The sequence below is a fragment of the Thermobia domestica genome, chromosome 11 (assembly GCF_964235325.1).
Source record: "Thermobia domestica chromosome 11, izTheDome1.hap1.1, whole genome shotgun sequence".
Taxonomy (NCBI): domain Eukaryota; kingdom Metazoa; phylum Arthropoda; class Insecta; order Zygentoma; family Lepismatidae; genus Thermobia; species Thermobia domestica.
In genome coordinates, this window is record NC_137464.1 from 90,454,100 (window position 1) to 90,479,038 (window position 24,939).

General features: G+C 36.3%; 1 protein-coding gene across 1 annotated transcript in view; it reads left to right on the plus strand.

Annotated features, from left to right (window-relative positions):
- amon (prohormone processing protease amontillado) overlaps positions 1-24,939 on the plus strand; it is an 851,181-nt gene that overhangs the window by 501,250 nt on the left and 324,992 nt on the right. Inside the window, exon 5 of the mRNA XM_081730809.1 lies at positions 14,260-14,297. Within this exon, the coding sequence (XP_081586935.1) occupies positions 14,260-14,297 (38 nt within the window). The remainder of the gene's footprint in view (positions 1-14,259; positions 14,298-24,939) is intronic.

Below are 24,939 nucleotides of genomic sequence, written 5' to 3' on the forward strand. Positions count from 1 at the left end.
GAGAGAAAGCGAGATAATACTCAGAGGAAATTGACAGTTGAGAGAGCACTCTCCACTGTACCTGACAATCCAATAAAACGTTCACATTGAATATAACCAGACGTCCAGTCAAATTCTATTTATAGAATTGACTTGTCATCCCCAGAGGTCATTATTAATAGCATTCATTGCCTCATGGTATTGTATCTGCAGACTATTGTTCATTTCTCTGGCAGAAGAGTGGCGCAACTACTGGAGAAGTTTGTAGGAAGCTGACTCCAATATATGATGAATGGGTCCAATTACAAATCCATAAGCTTTAAAAAAAAGCAGATCAAAACATTTTATTCCTGGGAATGAATGTTGAAACATTTGTGAAAACTCTTAATACCAGAATAACTATTAAATAGACAGATTATCTGCTGTATTTATTTCTAATGTATCCTCAGATAATCCAGTTTCTACGGTGAATAACTCAGCTTACTCAATTTTGGCCTTGCAAATAGATGGTATAAGTTTCTTAAAATTCCTACATCATTAATTAAAAGTATACTATTATTATTATTTTGGAAAATAGTAATAGTTGTCTATTTTATTGTCAAAGGTTATATATTACTGCTTTTATTTATTTATTTATTTATTAGCATTTGTATATTAGAGAAAAATATTCAGAAATATACATATATCATAATGTAAGTCTTTTCTCGTTGAATTTTAGCGCCGAGGCTATATAAGATATAGACCTTCAGTTTAAGATGTAGACAGTATCATCCTAAATACGTTAACAAATATAAACTAATACTCACATATCACATGAAGAAAATCGACATTACTTGTATAACTAGCGTAACGAGAATTTTATGTTCATTCGGTAAATCCAACAAGTTGTCTCTTCAGTTCGTTCTCAGTCAGCTAGCAGGTCTGTGTTGCTAACGAGAACACAATTGTACAAATGTGGCAAGTTTCCTTATAGGTGAATATTTGTGAATATTAATTCTTGACGTAGGTAAGGAGGGCAGTCTTGACTTATTCCTTCATTATTGAATTCTTTTTTGAGGGGAGGGGCAAGCCGAAGCTATTTTAGAAAAATTTTTGATTGCTTTAATTCGAAAAAATTCGGATGCATCCAAATCAAACACTGAATGTGATCTCCCAATCTGGATTCTCTTGGTAAATAGAAGCGAGAAAGTAATTGATTTTTTGAAGATTATTGTGATTAACCAAACACGTCTCAAGAAATCGAACTGACAAGTTTCAGTTTCGTTTATCTGATTTTCCACTTCGTTTACTTCAAAACGTTTAATTTTTGAACATGAAATGTCATTTTCATACTAGGTTACCATCTAACCTTCGTTGAAGTTGGAGACAATCCTTGGAACAAGAAATAACTTAATAGATTATTACATCGCCTGTATATGACAGAATAGATGAAAGTGGAAAGCTTCTGCAAAGTCACTAATGTATAATAATGCTCCTAAAATAAGCAATTGAGCTGTAGAACGAAATCTGTATAACACAATTGATTCCCTTGGAATTAACTTCGCAACACATTTTCTCGTACTGCTAAACACTTAAAAAAAAGGAGAGAAAGATTTGAACAAAAGAAAAAATGACTAACTAGTAGTTGTGGGACATTTTCTCCTCAATCATGAATATTCATGAGTGAGGAGATTTTCAACATTTTAGTAATTCCTAATGCACGGGCGGTCGACAGTTGGACTAATTGATACACCTTTTTTCCGCATATTAATGATCTTGTAAATGACGCAGAAGAAATACGATAATATATATGCACCAGTCTACTGATATACAATATACACTGTTGATCCGACATTTGATCCATATCAAAAGCAGTTTCCTTCTTTATTTTTGCAATTTCATTCCCGTCTGAAGATGGACAGGCCGCAGAGGATAAATGTCTTCTCTTGAGTAATTGTAGTTTTCATTGGGAGATGGGTAACAGGGGATTTATTTATTTAATTTATTTATTTTGGCTCTTTACAATACAAAATTACAAAATACGAAAATACAGAACAATACAAATAAAACAAGAAAAACGTTTCCTATAACAATAATGAAGCGCTGAAATGCTGGAGCGCTGAAAAGTCTTCTTGACTTTATAGTAGTAGTTCAGAGAAGAAATTCATGCGGATGATGAATTTGCTGAGCATATCTGGGGTGGCTTTCAGGTTTGGCATGTAGATGTAAAGCCTATGTACTATGTTGGTCATGTTCAAATTCTTCAGAAGTTGAAGAAGTTCTTAAATGGTTTGGATGATGTCTTCAGAGGATGTGTTATCATTAGGAAACGTCTTCGATGTTGAAGCTGCGATAGTGCGTGATATTGTAGGCTCAGGCTTTGAAGTGGATGTAGCAATGGTATCTTGAAAAGGTGCTGAATATGAAATTGTGCTTGCTGGTATTGTTTTCCTTTTTGCTTGTAAAATTTGTTGTATTCGCGGACATCCGGAATAATTAGCCGGATGAGCGCCTTTACAGTTGACACATTTCGCTGGTGTGTCTGGTCTTCTCTTCGCATTAGTACGTCCAATGAGAACCGACGCACTTATCGCACCGAGGCTGAGCTTGGCAAGCAGTTTCTTGCTTACTCATGTGTTACAAGTAGTGATGTTGGTCATTGCTGAAGTGAGCGATTCTCCCTTTTCCCCTCTCACAAATTTTAACCCCGACTTATAGGAGTAAGTTTCATTATAGGAGTGATTATAGGGATAATTAATATAGGAGTGATTATAGGTGTAATTAATATAGGAGTAATTACAGGAGTGCCAAGCAGAAAGCACATTTTGTTTTACAACAATCGGAGTACTGTTACGAAATTCTCACTAAAATACTTTATTTATAAAGGGGACAGGAATTCACTGATCCATTTCAGCTCCATCAGTAAAGACAATTTGGAAATTCACAGAAAAATTTACGCTATATTTCATCACAGGCGAATGATCGTATTTTACAGTAGTAGTGAAAACTATTGTAGAACATATTTTTAAAGAAAATCATAGTGTCTGACTCTCTCTTTCTCTTTCTGTCTGTCTGTCTGGCTGGCTGGCTCTCTCTATCTATCTCTGTGTGTGTGTGTGTGTGTGTGTGCGTGCGTGTGTGTATTGAGAGGAGGGTAACTGCTCATGTTTGACTGACCACCTCCAACTAGTTGAGATTAAGTAAGAGCCTCAATAAACATACATATAATATAGACCCTAGTATCAAAATGGAACAACTATTGCGTAGGATATTGTGGAACTTTTTTTTTTTTTTTTCATCTTGGCGTAAGAGTAGGAGAAAATTCACTCTCGCTGTCAATTGATTTTAAATCCAAGTAGTGAAGATTAATGTAAAGTCTCAGAAATATGCATCAATATATATTCTCCGTTGTTTTTTTTTTTTTAGCTTCATTGAGTTAATAGAATGAAAATACATATGGGCATATCCTCTATTTTGTAACATCCTTGGTTTTTGTTCTATGGGAACAATGTTGAAACCTTGAGTGTTAGTATTTTCTCTTCTCACGCCAAGTTCTAGTAGAATAATAAGGATGAACATGAATCTTTCCTTAATGTGCTAAATCACTTCTCGCTATCTGTTGTTATTTTTGTTGTATGGTAATCAACACTGAAATCGGAAACAGTTGATTTCAACTATATTTCCTGTCTGAATAGAGATTTAACAGAGGAGATATAACATATTCTAGAGACGGTGAATCTACTCAAAAAACTTGTTTATCGATATATCTTACCGTTTTTGCCTGCTACCTGCTACAGTCAGACGGACGAATGTATCTATTCTATGTCTTCCGATACTTACGCATAACATAGTTTGAAAGTCTAATAATACATTATGAAATTAATTAGACTAGTTCTAAGTGATTTCTCCCGTGTAAGTAATAACAAAATTGAGATAGTGAAGTTACATACTGTGTTAACTTGCTAGATATGGATTACGTGACGAAACATCTGTTTAACTAGTTCTTCTAGTATTAATGATTTCCTTACACAAGCATTCATTGGTTTATAGATGGAAAAATAGTGTTCATCTAGTCTTCTCAGAAAGAAAATGAACTAATCATTTAACAATTTTCAGTGAAATGGAGTTTCACGCTTATGTCCAAGAATGTAGGGTTAAACTGAACACACTTAAATGTTCTTGATAAAATTTATGACCGTCACATTTCTTTTAAAATATTAATCTATTTGAAATATTTAAATTAAGTGGTAATATTTCACTTACACTATATAAGTGTAAGAGTAAGGGCTTACTTACACTATATATACATTCGTATATAATAGTATTTACCGAGCGAAGGAGCTCAAGTGGTAGAGTGTTGGCTTCGCATTTGGGAGGTCGTGGGTTCGAATCCCGCTGCCGACCATCCTGACTGAGGTTTTCTAGGGTTTCCCTCAGTCCTACCAGTCCTACCTACTAAACAGGCCCTGGCCGATACCTTCCCTAATCATTTCCATTGTTATTGTTGTTGTTGGATATCCAGTGTAAAATGGCCTCTGAGCTGTATCTGGTGATTGTTAAATAAATAAATAAATAAATAAGTATATCTATACATCATCATAATTATCATAGGTGTTCTGCCATTATTAACAGGTCACTTACTGCAACTGAGAAGCTTGAATGCTCCACGGTCTTCCGCTAATCTCTTCGAGTTCACATACGATTTTTCTATTTTGATATCGTCCATTAATTGTAGTCTCCTTCACCCCTCCCTCTCTTTCCTGCCACTCTACACTCTTGCACGTCCCTCACGATACAGTTCCTCCTTATCCAATGTCCCAACCAATATATCTTCCTCTTCTTAATAATACTTAAATTGTTTTTTTTCTTTCCCATCATTTCTAACACCCTCTCAATTCGTTTTCCGCTCAACTCACCTAATTCATTCCATTCTTCTCCACTCCCACATTTCAAAAGTTTCCAGTCTTTTTTAATCATTTTTGCGTAATGTCTATTTTTTTGACTCGTACAATACAATATTTCACAGGGAGCATTTTATGAGTCTTTTTTTCTCAACTCTTTACTCAAGGTCACACAAAATATACTTTACAAGGATGGCAAAATATAATACGTCATTTTTTGGCCAATTTTTCGCTCGAATAGTTAGTGAACTGAAACAGGTGATAATGACTCAATTAAAAATTTACCATTTAGGAGTATATAAAGTATGTCGTTTTCACCAGTGAACTAAAGATATTTTATGTTCACATTCTTGTAACTTTCTTCCCTGTACAAATGTACACGTCATGTTTTGAAATCCTTGTATAGATATATATAAGTTATTTTGTTTCACTATGAAAGATAAAAATAATTTGCTTAAAACAAAATTCGAGATCAATTAATATTGAATTTCATAATTAGTTTACTTATGTAGATATCTAAACTGAAATATCATATAGAATTACAGGACAAGTAAATAACCATAAACTCAAAATAGCTAGCCTTTATCGATAGCAATGAATAATGTTTTTCTTTTATTTACACTGAATTGACTTTTGCAGCATAGAGACTAAATTAAACATTGAATTACGCCTTTACGTGGAATTCAATTTATATGCATTCCAACCAAAAATCCAAAGTACGTCTTCCGCACCAAAGAAGAAATTTCTAATCATTTACTCTTATGTCGCATGCGGTATATCAATAAAATTTCAATTTTGTAATATTAGGTCAACCATATTATACAAAGAAGAAATTTGTAACTCCAGTAACTCGTACAAAAACATGTAAAATTAAGAGCATATTAGCTGAAAACGCTTCTACGAAACATGTAACAGTCATTAAAATTCCCGTCGCAAAGTTACGCGTGAATGAATGTTCTTTGAAACATTACGAGTGAATGTTATTTGCAACATTCATTTGATGTTCTATATGAAACACTACAATACACACTCAGCGTTAAATATTTACATTTTTTTAATATAAACTCTTCTGCCAATATAGAAACGATGATATGTATTTATTTAATTTATCATGACTTTGAAACAAAACACCAAAACCATCTGTTTCAAATAGCCGCTGAAAGATTGGAGTCTGTTCCACATTCAGTAAAGAAAAGGATCAACTTTGTTCAGTCAGTTTAAGAAAAAAAAACGTTAAGTAAAATTTGCGTAGCACATTTCGAACTTTTTTTTTTTTTTAGAAAATAGTATTCTAAAACTTATTCAATATTCACGTGACACAATTCGTAATTAATGAATGGTACACTTAGTTTTAAAAAGGATTCACATTTTCAAACTGAATAATTTGTTGAAAATTCATTATGAAAAGAGAAAAATAGTCTGCCACGCTTTCATTCATATTCAATCAAGAACTACCGTGTTTTTATGGTTTATTAACTCTTTCGCTGCGAAAGTCGACTTTAGTCGAACTGAAAATTTTTGCCTTTCTTTGCAGAAATCGACTTTAATCCACAATGTCTATTTTTTTCATACTTCGCTGCGATAGTCGATTTCTGTCGCTCATTGTATACGGAATATATAGTAGTGATAAGGCGTTGCATTGTGCTACAAACTGGCGGCGATTTCTTGGAACTTCTCAGTTAAGCACGAATGAATACGAAAGTTTTTCGTCATTCTGTTGTGCTGTGTTTGTGGGTTTGAAGCTAGCCAAGTACAGCAGAAAACAATGCCGAACAACAGTAAGACAATCAGCGACAATCAGATAGCTGCATTTTTGATAGATTCTGATTCAGATGTTTGAGGAGATGAGGGTGAAGTTGGCAGTCTTTTAGATTTGAATATGAATATAGAAATATGAAAATTTCATAATTTGGCTACTAAATTGTCCCTTTTCCAGGAGCCACCCGAAAATTTAATTCCGCAGTCAAAGGGTTAAATAGCGAACTTTCCAAAACTTACAGTTTCTTGTTTCCTTTCCTTTTCATCCACTAATCCTGTTTGACGAAAATTCACGATTTGAAGTCATATATACAATATTTCCAAATGTGTTAGAACAGTAGCTCCCTACGTTACATTACATCTTTGAATTAAAGTAAACTCATATGTTATGAACATATAAATATTATGTGGGTATACGCCGTATACTTACGTATACCTTCCATTACATCTTTGATAGGCTCTAGTGTTAGGTTTTCCTAAAATTCTCTCTCAATATTAGTGATTCTAAGGCCTGTTTTACACCGAAACATTTTTCAGGAGATTTCTTGTAGCAAACATCTTATCATTACTCCATTGTGTGAAGAATTACGTTGAGCGTTTGCAAAGTACTGTATATCATTTAGTGCATTGACGGATTGTGAAAGTTTAGAAAGAAGTTGGGACAGATTAATTCAACTAAAGATCAGAAGGTGAAAACTAAAATGTCGAAATTTTCAAAGTTGACTTAAAGCAATAAATGGCTGACAGATTATGAAGTTATAGTATCGTTATTTTGCTATCATTGCCTGTTATTTGGAGGGATTCAGCAATTAGCCTGAAAGGTGTAACATACTTGAGTTACCTGATCGACAATGTAAAGAAGCATGATAACTGTAAGAAACACATTAACACTATGCTGAATTTAACTAATGTCAACATCAGGAACGCACCTCTCAAAACTTTGTAACTCGACATACATTAGCACACTTTCATAATAAAACTATAATTGTTTCAAGAATGAAATGATTGAGGTAGCCCAAAGATTTGATCTTACACTTCATCTGTACTCTTTCTTTTCCTATAAAAAAATCTATCATTTTTCCCTGAGAATATAAGTGGTATAATTTAACAATTACTTATTGTTTCAAAGTGTAGAATTACACTAGGTTAATGGTACACAGACGTACACATTATTCGGCGTAAGCTCTAAACTGCGATAAACAAAGCCACGTGAAACTAAATCTCGCTGATTTGCTGTTGTCCTACCGACGCTTGTACTCCTCCGCAAAATAGTTCATGTGATTGCATTATTACTTTTACTATGAAGCTTCATATAAAACTGATTTATATTATTATAAATGACAAAAATATAATACGGATTATCTAATAATACTGCAATCGAGTGTGGCTAATGAAACAATAGAAATAAACACTAAGCATGCGCAGTAATTCTGGCGCCAACTCAACTGTGGACGCGTGTTCTGCTTTTAAAGTCTGAAAGATGACTGGCATGAATCTCGGTTCCGCGAGTATTGTGGTCAAACACCAACAAGGCAAACCTTTACTCACTAAGCAACAATTATTTACGAGCAAAATTCAAATATTTTTTTTTAATCTTTCGAGTTTCTTTTCTTTCTTTTCTGTTGCTGCTGTAAGTATCTGGACAACACGAGACAGTATTGTCAAAATGAACGTGTATAATTAGCTCCTCCCCGTGGGGAGTTTGAGTGATACATCACTAGCCAATCGTATTTGTGACAAGCGGAAGGATACAAATATTTTGTTTATCGGAGTTTAGAGCTTACGCCGAATAATGTATAGTTCCTGTAATATTAGACCCCACCGTTCCCAACTTTGGACTCATCCCAACAAAATTTTCTGGGTACGCGCTTGGTACGGTAAGCACGCCAAATATTCTATCATGACTCGCTCGCAGGAGCATTGTTACAAGTAACTCTCATGATAATCTCGTAGGGAGAAATTGTCACATTCGCTCACTTTTCATTAATCATTGCATCAAATTTTGAGTGTGTTTGAATATGCTGTACGTCTCCGTTAGGAGTACGAAGATAAAGCTAACTCTAGAGTTTTTTGTAGTTTGGTTAATGTTAAGAAATGCGTTGCCCTCCTCATTTATATACTAACCAGTATATGCCTTTAGTACACAAGTCCTGGGTTCAATTCCCGGTTAGAGAGCATCGAACACATTATGGAAATCTCTTTAAACTGTAAATCTCATCCTTTATAGCCTAACTCTAAAAGAGAACGTATAAAATAAAGTGGCTTGAGACTACAATGCGAAACCACATTCACGAAGCGTTCCTAATTAAAGGCACGTCTGCAACTGTCATATTAATTTGGTGCATTACATGTTGCGTGTAAACTGTTAACAGTGTAAAGAACAATATACCTGGCAATTCAAATATACGAGATAGCAGCGTCGTGAAATTGATGGTGAATCCGTAGAAAGACATTGAACCTTCCAGCACACAACAAAACTAGTGAAAATCATAGTAAATATTCCTATGTCCACTTCAGAAACATAAGTTGTTTTATCATATCAAAGAATACAAAAGCATTTAAGAAAATGTCATAATTCAGAGTCATGTCAGTGCATAACTATTGTATCAATAGAGAAGAAATGGCAAAAACTAGACTTTAAAAGCTATTGATAATTTGCGTGCCCCGAGAAACAGCAGAATTGGTTTCTTATACAATGAAATGGAACATTTGTTACGAATGGCCAGCTTTTATTATATATAATAAAATATATATGGTTACCTTCATTGATTTTACGTTTTGCTTATTTACAAAACTGAAAGAATTCTAGAGTTAGAATTTTCTAACGGCTGTAAACTACCGAAAAATTATTTTACGAGACACCACTTCATTAGGATTGTTATTTACAGAGAAATTCAAATTTATAAAACAGAGCAAGCAAATAACAACTTAACACATCAAGCTATGCTTTGTAATAAAACCAAATCTGTAATTTTAAAAAATCGAAAGTTTATGTAAATAGGTGTTCTTTATTGTGTATCAGAACAATGGACATTTCCATTGATTTTTTTAAATTTCTCTATAAAATACTTTAGATGTAGGTGATTACGAAAAACACTTCTATTCGCTCATGCGTCGATTCTAAATTTTGCCGAAATTTTGTGATTGAATTTCGGTCTGCTACTCATGTGGTTAAAATAATGACTCCCATGTTTGTAGGTCATCTGTCAGTTCTGAAGAACCTGTCTGCGCCGCTCGGTAAGGAAGCGGCTTAGAGAAATATACGATGCATGTTTTTCAAGTGCCTACGACGTTACTAACAAAACGAAGAATAAAAAATGTAATAGAACTTAAGGTTTCATTGAAAAGTAAACTGTTTGTGTGTTTGTTTGTAACCAATTATTTGAATATATTTGTTTATTTAAGGACAGAATTACAATGTACTAATTTACAAGATTACACAACAAAGTATTTATCACATGTACTGAAGTATTACTCAGTAATAAAGTCAATGGATTGAATTTAGTAAACTAATTAAATATGTAACTATTGTTACTCTCCTTAGCAGTACAGCACAATCACTGCCTATGTACACTCATGTCCAAATTGATTGTCGCATATCTATAATTGTCTTCTTGTAAGAATACAATTTGATAACGATTTTGCAGGGTACTTTTAATACTGATATTATGTGTATAATCGGGAAATGTATATTTGTGGTAAATTTCGTATGAAAAGAATTATAAATACGAAAATTAGAAGGAGTAAAACAAAATGTTGCAAATGGACAAGAAAGTTTTATTTTCGTTTTATTGTTCTTATTTATTGCTCTTATTTTGACATGAAATTTGCCACATACATGTCTTTGCCGATTGTACACATACTAGCATTATAAGAAATACCGGGCGAATTCGTTATCAAATTATATTCCTACAACAACATATTTATAGACATGCGACAATAATTTTGGACATGAGTGTACATGCTCATCAAAGTTTTGCAATTCTTTTAAAAGCTATAATGTGAGCTACGCGTAGAAGCACACGAAGACTGTTGTGTTAGTAATTTTATTTAGTATCTTTAAGTAAATGTGCTTGTTTACAGCCTGAATTAATACACTAATTAGTATTTTCATGTTTGATTCACTAACCAAACTTACCAACGGAATCTTATTCATACTTAAAAAAACTCAATGATATGAGGGAGCGATGTTGTGATAGAATGCTAATTTGTAATATAGTAGATATGATAACGAGTGTGTTCAAGGGAGACACAGACAAAATTTAACCAGAACAAGACATATCCCCAAGTAAACATAATCTAAATGTTCTACTGAATTGAATACTAGGTCGTACGAACTTAAGATAATAATGATCCCATGAGCTGTCTTGGGATTCTTCAGTACTATTATCGAATTACTTTACACATTAACAATATTATTTCACCGTCGTTTTATTTAGCCAATTGAACATACTCGTAAATTATTTATATTAATCCATGAATATATATGACTGATGGTATTGGCAGAGTTTTGGTAAGTAATGGTCCATGTGAAAATTTACAGATCGATTGGAATGCTTTGAACACAAGAATTAAAATTTAAATCAACAAATAAATAGATATGGTAGTAGTAATGATAACAAACTAGTTCCAATTGATTTAATATTGAATGAAATAAAATGAAATTTCGGGTTTCACGTCTCATATTTATGCTTCGTAGGCTGAGAGATGGATGGTTAATGGAAGTGAATAGTTATAAAATAATTAATGGAATGATAATGTGGGAGGAAATGCTAGAATCGTAAGCAAACCCACGGACATGATGTTGTCTACCTCATACTAAGGGTTAAGTTCCGAAGTTGGTCCTTCGTTTCTAGCAAAATTGTGGAAATTTACTGGGAAGAAATGGATGATTTTCTCATTTACTTGCTTCATAATATGTAAGGAGAGTGGAAGTTAAGTTTATTATTTTTTATAAACAGTTATAAACGTGGAACTATTTGGCAAGCGGAAGGAACTACTTCGCGCAAGGTTATCACACTGTTGGATTGTACGAAAGTAACGAGCATTTGTGTTCTGAACATAACTGCAGGTGTACAGAGACGCTCCATTTGGTATCCTTAGGCAGAGACGAGAAATGACACTATTAATTTTGACAAAATGGGTCCAAACTTCATTAACCCTAAGCTAACCCGACCCGACCCTATCCTACTTATTTCTACCTTATTCTGCTCTACCGTCCGCTACACTATTATAACCTTTTGAAACAGTGTTAAAATTTCATTATTTTTACATTTCCCTAGCTGTTATTATGCTTTTTATCGAGAACCAGGCAGATGACTATTATTCGGAATAAATGCCCAAACTAACCAGGGACCATTCCCACCAGAACTGAGCAATCCACCACTAATTCGAAGTAGTATCCCCTGATTACTGAATGAGTACGAATTTGTGATATGTTATAACATGTAATATGCAAAATATCCTCCTCCAGTGAGTAAACTATATAGGCTAAGGGAAACCAACTTACACTGACGAAACGAACAAAGTTTATATATCGAGTTTCATTCTCTAAACTTGAGAGAGTCCTTAGGCTTAGATAATCTATTTTTGGCATAAATTTTGAACTCTTCTCTTCGCTCCTTCAGGATATCCATTTTCAGCAAGATGGCATAATTAAATACTATCTCAAGGATATGTTAACTTCAAAAACTAATTTCAAATCGTTCAGCCATTTTTTTCGTTATGTAACAGGCAGTAGCTACTTCATTTTTATAACATATATAAATTTCACTGAAAAATTCTAAATTTATTTTTCTGAATAAGGTACTGCACGTGTATTTAATAAAATCCTCTTGGCAATATGCCGGGGAAAAATGATTAAAGTACCAATTTGTAGATTGATATGTAAACAAATACTAAGAAAAGAGAAAGAAAGAAACAGAGCTAGAGGAAAATAAAATCATTTTACCTTGACTATCAGGAACAATGTATTCCTTCAATTTTCTTCCATTTCGGTTGAAATTGTTATTATTGTTATATTATTGTGAGCCATTAATCATAACTAAGGTGCAGATGTTTATGACAGTTTCTCTATTCTCTTTTTTCCATTGTAAACAAACAACAAACTTATTTTTAGTTTATTTATAACTTTATAAGATTTTATTATTTTTTTTATTAAATCATTGCATTATTTTATGTTGTATAAATCAGGGGGTAAAAGTGGATCTGTAAAAGTAAGGGGACGCATAACGTCACGCAGTCCTCCTTGCCTTATCTTCGCCCATTGTATTTTTTAGAAAGTGGAGGGACGCCATAGATATTTTTACGGAAGTGGGAGGAACGACGTTTGACCACGTTCACCCTCACTTCTACCCCTGCCTGGTATAAATTATTGTAATAGAAGCAATAAGCTAGGAATATGAAAATCCGTCTATATCAATATCTAGTAAAGATATCGCTACACATTAACATATATTGGAATTAGGTTATATATAGTTTAAAAGCTACAGATATTTATAACTTTAATGGAAACGCCTAGATTTGGAAACACTTCAGATGTCTCACTTGGCAACCGTTATACAGCAGCGCTGAGTTTTGGTGGTGATGTTAGGGTAAACTTCGTACTACGTGAGAAGCAGTAGAACGTCAGTGTGCAGTGAATAGCACAAACCGTGATAGTGTAAAATTTTGCTGATTGGCGTTCAGTTATGTACTGCGAGGGTGAGTGTGGATGGGAAATGTGTTGGATGGATAGTGTCCAAGGTGTTGGCGACCTACGAGAAAGGACGAATGGTCGGAAAATACCTGCAGTGACAAATTCAGACGAACTTTAAAGCGAATTGTCATTCAAGTGACTGAGGAACTCAAGTAGCACCTCCCACAACTTGTGTCGACAATCACAATCCACCGTGAGTCACATGACATTTTTACGGGATCGGGTTGCGTATTTGAATCTACTTATAAGGGAGCACACCTTCTAACACTACACCAATGGTAGGGCCTATAGTAAACACCAATGGTATGCAATATGGACCGCTGATGACTGGAAACGTGTTGTATGGCCAGGTGAATCAACATTCACCTTAATTCAAACTACGGGCCATGTTTATGTGTGGCAGAAGCCCAAAGAAACTTATCCGCAGTGACTCCGCCCAGCTGTACATGGCGGCCGCAATATCCTGGTTTTTGGTGGACAAGTACTGACGCTCGCCGATCGCATCACTGCTTGTGATTTGTCGCTATTTTTGGAGACCATGTTTTTTTTCTGGGTAATGACTCCATATTTCAGATTGACAAATCCACATAACTGGAACGTTGTGGGCTGAAGCTGAACACTTCCCCAGGCTCGCCCAATCTCTGGACCTGAACGTAATTAAACATGCGTGTTTCCTTTCGAAGACACGAATCCATCGTAGATTTCCGTATCCATCCTCTCTCACGTGACTGAGCAATCCACTACACACAGGTCTGACCTCTATAACTCCATTCCACGGCGCGTCACAGCTAGTCTGAGAACGAAAGGTAGTGCAAAGCCTTATTTAATCTGGTAACTTGCATTTTTAAGCTGTTTCCATTAAATTGATAATTATATGTACCTTTATCACTTCAAGACAAATTACATTAATTCTTACCCTGATAATTCTGAATATTTCTGTTACAGGCGTGGACTACATGCATCCTGATTTGAAATATAATTACGTAAGTAGAAATTCTTTTTCTTGATTTTTCATAGATTCTAATTTACATTAATTGATTAATGAGATTGATATTTTAGAGTAAACGCATAAAAGATATGTTTTCTTCCAATTTCAGCAAACGGTGAAATGAGAAGAAATATAGGCCTACTCTGTTGATGGAGATGCATCGGACAGTACAACACACACAATTACATATAGTACAATAATATTTAATTTATAAAATGGCACAAAAACAACGGTAAAGATTGATTAAGAGTTGTAACTCAAAAGGGTGTGGTGTCGTACGGTGGTAAATAAGGACTAAAGCTAATAAGTAGTTCGAAGAGATTATTTTATTTTATTTCTTCATTAGTAGGATAGGTTATTACTAGTTTACAAAAATTCGTTAAACAATATGATTTCCAGCTGAGTAAACACGTTAGATCGGGGCGGACGAACGGATATTCAAGATAACTTTTTCGGTATACAGAGACCATGAAACATCTAAATCTATTGAGCTTTTTCAAGATCTTTATACTTCCTTCTCTCCTGCTTCATATTAAGTTTTGTCCGTCAAACACGACTGAGTTTGCGGCGAATAATTTGAGCCGCAGCTCTTGCAAAGTACGTATAAACGTAATTTTCGCACAGTCACATTTTATTTTACATCATAATAAATAAAACAAAAATCCGTGAACCTATAGGGGTTTGGAATGATCATTAATAATAATAATAATAATAATAATAATAATAATAATAATAATAATAATAATAATAATAATAATAATAGTAGTAGTAGTAGAAAAACAAGAAAGTGTACATTAGTTACAATAACAATTACCTAAACAATAAAATTTGATGAAGAAAATTAGTTCACACGACGGGACTCGAACCCGGGTCTGCCCCTCAGTAGTTTCATACGGTACCACTATGTTAAACGTCCTGCATGTAAAAGTAACAAATTAAAGTACTAATTACCTAGCTAATCTGTTTCTTGATCATATTTTATTTTAAAGTATCTCGAAACCTAATTCTTGGACGTGTTGATAATTTAAGTAATTACAAAATAATATCTTTTCTTCTTTTTACACTGTGAAACCAACATTAAAACCTTAGTCAACGTTTTGAGTCGCATATTTTTTTCACGCTTGACCCTAGCTATAGGAGATAAATACACGTTTCTGATTGGTTGCATAGGTTCAAGGTGGAACAAAACGAGCCCTGCGGGGCTTCTAACTCGTTCCTCCTCCTCTTCTTCTTCCTCCTCCTCCTACTACTACTTCTACTCCTTCTCCTCCTCCTCCTCCTACTACTACTATTACTTCTCCTCGTCCTCCTCCTCCTACTATTATTACTACTACTTATACTATGGATTTGTATAGCAAAACTGCACGCGTAACTTAAGTAAATCACTTTTTTGAGTGTTATTTTCATCTTATTTTAATGAAAGAAGTGTAATGAAAAGGTAAAAAAAAATGAAAAACTTTCCCTGAGCAGGGTTTGAACACAGGCCAAAACTAATTATGACTACTAGTCTGTTGCGCTAACACGCACGGCTACGAGAACCGACAGAAACGGATGCTACATGGCGAGAAACTGATAATTTCAACCAATCAGAACAGCGTATTTAGCTCCTATGGCTAGGGTCGAGTGTGATTGAAAATATCCTTTTGAGACACCTTTCTCAATGAGAAATGTCTATTTAATCTGGTTTTTGAGCTGAAGAGGGAAATGATAATTAAGTCACTAATGATCGTTTCTTCATACAGGCCTTGGTATCTGGATTAGTCTTACATCAAAGGTATTCAATTAGCTACAATGTTTTGTGAAACAACAAGTAAGTGGTCGTCGTAAGCAAATGGTTACTGCATTGGTTTTCTACTAAGGGTTCGAATCCTCACAGGTCCGAAATTTTTATCGTGCTTCAATTTTAATTTCAGTCCATACTCCGTGTGATATGCAAAAACTTGAAAAGGTAAGAGATGTTAGAATGGGAGAATGAGGAGGAATTGGAGTAGGTCCACGAATGGAGATAAAGATTTACAGACTTATTTCCTTCAATTGTTCGAGATTTGATATTTGCAGTTGATTTCAAATATTTTATAACTTATGTATGATCAGTGTTTTTTCTTTCTTCTCACATGATTTAATACATTATGCACACTTTTTAATGTCATTGATATGTGGCACTCATGGGACAACATGCTTCAAATAATACAGATTAATCCTGAAGTAGACTTTTTAAAATTCCACACCTAAAACCTGCTTCAGTGCTCGCATAGGCTTACCAACTGTCGTGTGCTGGTCGAAATGCTTGGTGTAAATTAGGTTGAATCTATCTAGGCGTTTGTGATTGCTACAAAAGTATTGGACCCAACCTAATGGAGTTATAGCAGTAAAAGGGAGATACTTTTGCTGTTGACTGTACGTGAAACTTATTATGTAACAAAGTGAAAGTGAAAGTATATAGCAATATCGCGATATGTCAGGTAAACTCGTGATAGTATCTTTATCAGTGTTGGGCAAATTTCAATTGAATTAACAATTAACAATTAATATGTAAATTTAATTGTTAATTGCAATTAACAATTGAAATAAGTAATGGTTAATTGTTAATTGCAGTTGGCCATTGAAAAAGGAGAATCAATTGCAATTGATCAATTGATTGAAAGTAATTGCCGTGGAAAGTAATTGCAATTGAATTCTGTAATTCAATTGCAATTGAAATTAATTGGCAATTGATTCAATTGCAATTGATTTCCACAGCAATTACTTTCAATTGATTGATCAATTGCAATTGATTTTCACTGATTAATTTTCAACACAGTAGTTCAGAGAGGGCGTGGACCAATGAGAACTTTAGCCACGACCAACTGACTCACCACCCGTCGTGACCCACGACTCACCGTGACCCACTCTGACCCACCACCCACCATAAACCACTCTTACCCACTGTGACCCACAGACCCACCAAAACCCATTGTCATCAACTCTGACCCATGATTCACGACCTCTTCTCTACTGAAAAAAGAGTATAAAATTATCACTTATCGGAGTTTGAATTTCTACTATCAATCGCTCAAGCACCGCACTAATACAATAACGGCGGATCTGACCTTTCTAATATAAATAAAATAGAGTTTGTTCGTGTGTCTGTCTGTCTATCTTTGTGCGGCCTGTGGACGATACGAGTGGACCGAAACTTTTCAAAATTTGGTCACGGGTAGCTTGGTCTAGGCCCCAGACCAAGACGAAGAGTTTTTTAAATTCCTTACCAGGGGACGCTTACCGTGACCGGCCTGGGGACCAGAAAAGTCGACCGAGAGTTACCAAATTTTGGTCAAAGATACCTTGGTCCAGGTCCCACACCAAGGCAAAGCGTTTTCAACAAAATTCGAACCAGGGGGTCTCAGGGAAGCGTTTACCGGGACATGTAAAAGTAGAACGATATCAGTGTCGATTTCATAGTTTTTGCGGTCGCTGAGATCCATGGTGAAACTCCAATCGCATTAACTTCCAAATTCACCGTGTTCGGCTGCGGGCCGTGCGTCAACGGGGGGGATACCGAAACGTAAAAGTAATCCAAAATGACCGATATTAGTGTCAAATCCATAGTTTTCGCGGTTGCTGATATCAATGACGACACTACCATTAGCGATGACTTTCAAATTCATCCACCGTTGTATGCGGGCCTTGGGTCACCAGAGGGGGAATTCCGAGACATGTAAAAATAATCGAAAATGACCGATATTAATGTCAAATCCATAGTTTTCGGGATAGCTGAGCTCAATGGTGAAACTCAAGACCACGTTTACTTTCATATTTACCACCCATCAGCTAAGAAAGAGGGGCATTATAAAGGGGATCACGAGATATGTAAAAATAATCCACAATGACCGATGTCAAATCCGTAGTTTTCGCGGTGGCTGAGATCAATGGTGATACTTTCATTAGCGATGATTTTCAAATTTAGCCACCATTGTATGCGGGCCGGGAGTCACCGGGGGTGGGGAATTGCGAGACATGTAAAAATAATGGAAAGTGACCGATATTAGTGTCAAATCCATAGTTTTCGCTGTCGCTGAGATGAATGGTGATACTTCCACAGGCGTTGACTTCCAAATACAGCCCCCATCGGCTGTGGGCCAGAGGCATTGTTTTTTTTTTTTAATTGGAACCAGAGGATTATAGGGACTTTTACCGGCATATGTACAAAGTAGTAGAAAATGGCAGATGCTAGTGTCACATTCATAGTTTTCGCGGTATTGTTTGGGGGTTGCTGGGGGCCAGAGGAGATTTTTTCACAATACGAACCAAGGGGGTCTGAGGGGTGGTTCACCGGGACATGTAAAAGTAGTAGAATTTGTGTCGAATCCATAGTTATTGGGGTTGCTCAGACGTATAGTGACACCCCCGATAGTGTATACGTTCAGATTCAGCCCCCATCGGCCTTCCCAATGAAAACACATGTACGTTGTTGGACATATATTCACACAAAATATATCCAATTTTAGAAATGTTTCTTAATTGTTCTCCCGTTGTTCAGTTCGTTTACATTGATATTTTATCTGATCCATGCGAAGAACGGGCATAAAAGCTAGTACGAAATGGTAAAGTGTTTGTTATGGAACAAATTACAATGAATTCAATTATATAGATAATAATTATAATTAATAATTATTTCCTTGTTGAATTATAGATACTTTTCAGTGGAAAACTGAATAAAATTTAAAAGACCCAAATCAACGTAAAGTAGACCAACGTAAAGGAAAAATGTATAAAATTTTCCATATAATTAAGCTTACAAACTTAAATGGAAATTTAGCTTAATTACATGGAAATTTTTTGTGTCGTTTTATGCGCCTATTTCCTCGTTTTCTGCGTCACCGGAAATGGGTTAATGTTATCCTACAAATATGGTGGAACAAGTTAATGCTGTTCCGTCAGGAACGATTTCGAGGTCGTTTCCTTCACATCATCTTGTGCGTGTTTTCTACCGTTTTGTAAACCTATTTCCACGTTTTGCGAATCAATGGTAGTGGGTCAAAATGGGCATTCAATGTGGGAAGAAAAATGATCCACTCTCCCACCAGTATCGAATTTCAAGGTCGCTGTTTCGCATTGTTTAGTGTATGTTTTTACCGTTACTGCGCATATTTTCACGTTTTGTAGGCCAACGAAAGTGGGTCAAAGACGACCTACAAATATGGCAGAAAAAGACATATCCATTCCACTTTCAAGGTCCATTTTGACCCTCTCCCACTGATGCACAAAGCGACACACATAATGCAAAAAAAAAAAAAAAAAAAGTGAAGAAAACGACCTCGACATTCGATTGTGACGGAACAGCATTAAGTTATTCCGCTATACTTGTAGGCCATTTTGACCCATTTTCGTTGTCGCACTAAAGTGGAAATAGGAGCACAAAACAGTACAAAGCAGGCACTATACGATGCGAAAGAAACGACCTCCAAATTCGATAGTGGCGGAACAATGGCTCTATTTCCTCACACATTGATCGACCATTTTGACGCATTTCTGGTGATGCTCAAAACGTGGAAGTAGGCGAACAGAACTGTACAAAATACATACTAAACGATGCGAAAGAACCAACCCCGAAATTCGATAGTGGCGGAACAATGAGCCATTTAACTCCCACTTTAAAGCCCCGTTTAACTCACCTCGGGTGATGCACAAGACGAGAAATAGACGCAGAAAACTTTAAAAAAAAAAGGCACTAAACGATGCGAAAGTAACGATCTGGAAATTCGATAGTGTCGGAACAGTGGGTCATTTTCGTCACACCTTGGAGGCTCATCTTGACACACTTCTAGTGACGAACAAAACGTGGAAATAGGGGCAAAACGTAACAAAACAGGCACTAGTCAATGCGAAAGGAAGGACCTCGAAATTCGGTAGTGGCGGAGGAGTGAGTCATTTTCGTTACACTTTGGAGGCCCATTTTGACACACTTCTGGTGACGCGCAAAACGTGGAAATGGGGGTACGAAACAGCACGAAAATTCAGTAGTCGATGCAAAAGGAAGGACCTCGAAATTCGGTAGTGGCGGAGAAGTGGGTCATTTTCGTCCCACCTTCGAGGTCCATTTTGACCGTCTTCCAGTGACGCACAAAACGTCGAAATAGGCGCACAAAAGGGTACGCGGTGTGAAATTAACGACCTTGAAATTCGATAGTAGCGGAACTCTTGGTCATTTTCGTCCCATCTTGGAAGCCCATTTTGACCCACTTCTGGTGACGCACAAAAAGGAAGTAGACGCACAAAACGGCACAAAACGATGTGAAGGAAACGACCTCGAAATTCATTGGTGGCGGAAGAGCAATAATTTGTTCCGTCATATTTGTAGGCCCATTTTGACCCACTTCCGGTGATGCACAAAATGTGGGAATAGGCGCACAAAGCGACACAAAACACGCACAAAAGATGCAAAACTAAGTATCTCGAAATTCGTTGGTGGTGGAACAAGTTAATGACGCCGTGAGCACCAATATAAGTATATACTGTAGTTCTTACCAGGGGGCGCGGTGGGTCAGTGGTAGAACGTTCACCTCCGGTGCTTGAGGTCCCTGGTTCGATCCCAGCTCGCGCAGTTTGGACTTTGTGGTGGACAAACACCGTGCTCGTGGATTTTCTCGGGGTTCTCCCGTTTCCTCCCACTTTCTTCATTCCATTCATTTCCCATCATCACCGTCTCCTTTAGCCTAACCGGCATAATCGTGGGACGTAAAACGAAAGATTTCATATAATTTTTTGTAGTTCTTACCATCAAAGCTGAGAACTGCACGGTCCAATTTTTTAGCCAAAGTAGAAGCCCAACCGGAATAGTGATGTCAACCAGCCCGGCTCGGTTCAACTGAGCGTACAGCTTGAGCTGGCTTGGTTGGGATTACCCATCGACTGGGTTCAATTGAGCCAATGGCTTGAACCGGTTCGGTAAAGGCGAGTTATCGACTCGGCTCGATTGGAGCCAATGGCTCGAACCAGCTCCGTTGAAACGAGTCCATAGGCTGGGTTCGAGTTAGCTTAACTGAGCCAATGGCTCGAACCAGCTCGGTTGGGGTAAGCAATCAGCTCGGTTCGGTTCGGCTCGTGTGAGCCTTCGGCTCGAGCTGGCTCTGTTGGATGAGCTGTTGGCTCGGCTCACTTCCCGGTTCGGCTCGATAAGTGAATGAGCTTGAGCGAGCCGCTTGAGTCGTTGACAACCCTAAACCCGGGTCGAGCGGTTTTAAACATGTTTGGCTGGAGTCCCATAAGTTCTAACAATTTTTGACTCAAGCCCGAATACTTGCTCCTCCTGAACTCAAGCCAAGAACCTCGTGACCGATGTCCTTGCCTCCTGAAGATTTCTTGACTACCGAGATCGACAGTTAACTAATTTTTAGTATTCCGATACAAACCGCCTATATTCCATGTTTATACAGGTACACGGTGTTATAATAATAATTAGTTATAGTAGTAGTAGTAGTATCATTGATAATTATATTGTCTATGTAGGATACTTGAAGATAGTAGTACTTGGAACTACACAAAGGATTTAGCTCGAATTGGCTCGACTCGACTGGAAACTCGATCCGAATTCGAGTCGAGTTGGGGGAAATTTTTCGAGCCGAGATGTCGAGTCGAACTCAAAGATGTCTGCTTCGAGTCGAGTCGAGTTTTAAAGAAAACTCGCTCGAACTCGCTCGTGCTCATTCCTATTGTATGCATGACGGGCATATAGAGTTCTTTCGAGGGGGATAGAACCATAAACATAATATTAAAAAGTACTTAGTTTCACGGCTTTGTTCCCAGGGGGGAAAGGGATGGTAGATATCCAGCACTTCTTATAAGTACCTTATTTGAAATATGTAAAACAGTAACAAGTTGACAATACAATATACACACATCTTCTTATCTTCAGTTTTAATTGCTGATTTCAATTGCAATTAACAATTACAATTAACAATTACATGTTTTAATTATCAATTGCAATTAACAATTGAATGTTTCAATTGCACCCTTTGCAATTGACAATTAACAATTAAAAGTTTCAATTGCCTGGTGACCAATTAACAATTAACAATTGACGAAAATTTAATTGCAAATTTTATGATTGAATTCAATTGCAATTGAAATTAATTGTCAATTACAAATTGAAATCAATTGCAATTGATTTTCAGAGCAATTACTTTCAATTGATTGATCAATTGCAATTGATTTGAATTGATTTTGCCCAACACTGATCTTTATAATCCTGTGATATCACATTCACAGGATTATAATTACTCACATTCACATACTTACAGTGATAGCGGGCATCATACCTGGAGTTATTCGCAGGAAAAACTTCATTATGGTTTGGGTCTGATGTCGTCAACCTTGAAGGAACAGATTTGTCTGGAATAATATTTCAATGTCAAGGGAGATATTTTACAATAGCTCATTCACCTGGAATGATATGATTTCTAATTTAAACGAAGATCCTTTACAATCGTACAAATGTTTTAATGTGTTCATACTTAGTTTACAATAATTCATGGTACGGGCAATACGAGCCAGAAGGTAACGAATTACTCCTCAGAAATAAGGGTTCACCGATTGTACGTACAAGGTAACCAAACAAGTTTTAACTGTTTTGATGTCCCTTAATTATGCGCTAACATAGGGGAAACGAAATGACGTACGTGCCTGCCTAGCAATCGAAAGTTAGTCTGACCATCGATCTTCAGTAATACAGGCACGTTGCGCACACACAGCAGTCATAGCTCATCCAGTGAAGAGAAATGAAGGTATCGAAGCAGCTTGTTCGTGTATGTTTGTCATATGATTTTAAAGTGGGCCTGTCAGGTGCTGTGTCAAGTCGCCGCATATACCAGACATTTGGGAGAATTTCGTAAACGAACGTACTGCCAGGTATTAGTTCCAGAAATTCCGTTCGGAAGGTGTGAACTTTTGGATGAACCTCTCAATGGACGACCACATGTGTAGGATGACGAGGCCCTGAAAGCAATCAATGAGACGAACAGTGATCTAAAGTGTGATAAACTTCCAGAAAGGTTACATGTTTCCCGTGAAACAGTCAGACTACACCTTCATGGGATAGGGAAGTCATACAAGTTAAGCAAGCTCCCCAAGCAAGCAAGGTACCCCACATATTGTCGGCAGCCAACAAGGAGCAACGAGTAACAGCCTTTTTGTCCTTGCACACTCGACACCTGAGCACACCCATCCTTGATCTCTTGCTCACTGGTGACGAAATGTGGGTCCTCTATGACACTACCAAACGTACCGGACATTGGTTGTCGCCACGTGATCCTGTTCCTCACGCCATAACCACTCTACACCTACGAAAGATTATGCTCCCTGTATGGTGGAATTGTCAGTTAGTGGTGCATTACGACCTCCTTCCACCTCGTCAGAAAATTACTGCTGACCTCTACTCTCAGCAGTTACAAAGGGTGCACCGTGCATTGCGGTAGAGGAGTCGGTATTTGCAGGAACTCTGGCAAAAAGTGTTGGATGCTGATGGAGATTAGTTCAAAACCTAAGGATACGTACCGTCCACTGTATTACTTTTTTGTTTGTCACTGCTCAAAGATGGCAATAAGCTTTTCGGTTACCTTGCAAAGCTACAAATTAGCAGTTTCACTCACCTTCGAGTTTCAACTTTAACCTCTACGATCCCGAATTTTTTTACTGCACCAAAAAATTATTTCTGAATATTTTCTAGTTAGTTACATGTATTTCAGTGTATTAAAAGTAATTTCATATTAAAATGTGTCATAGGGGCAGAGGGAGGGCATGTGCTCATTTGAGTACTTTAGGGGCGTACTACATATATTTATTTTAAATATAAGAATAAAAAAAGGATATTTTTGCTAGGAACGAAGCAAGTATTAGAAGCCAGGTATGAATAAAGATTTAGTTGTTTTGTTTTGCAGCAAAATTATTTATTTTAACATCATTCGTGATACATTCAGTGTGAGTATAATTACTTATAAGAATTTAGTTGAATTCACTGCGTACCATAAACGAGTTTTTGCAATTGTTAAGTAAAAAATCAAAAGTTAATGGCAAAAATATTGTTGCAGTGTTTATAACAAATTATGCTATAATTTTGTGATGTATCTTACCAACAGGAGAAATAAAAGAAAATGTACTAGTTGTATATTTTTTCCTTCAGTACCTTATAAGATAAGCTGCTTACATAATCATGTACATTCAATGTTTCATTAGAACAATCATGCATTTTACATCTCGAGAATAACTTTACATTTGCCATGTGTAATACTACCTAGCATGCACTGTTGTTTTCATAACATATAACTTTGCAAACCCGGTGAATGAATTTACTTGGTGTGGAACGCAAGAAAACAACTTCTATTTTGCAAGCAAAGGAAAGCTTCGCAGTTTATGGATTTAATCCTTGTTCTTTCTCTGTATTTTTCAAACCTACATCGATATTGTGATTTACCAGGGACATGATCTGGCCAGTGATTTACTGAATCATACTTTACATGATATTGAGGCATAGGCATAACATTTTGTTCTCTTTTTTTCACAGAAATCACCTTACTGTTATGGCCTGTCAACTTTGGGACTATCATGTTTTCTGGATCAGACGCTAATAGAGAATTAGTAATGTCTGATCTAAATTCTTAACA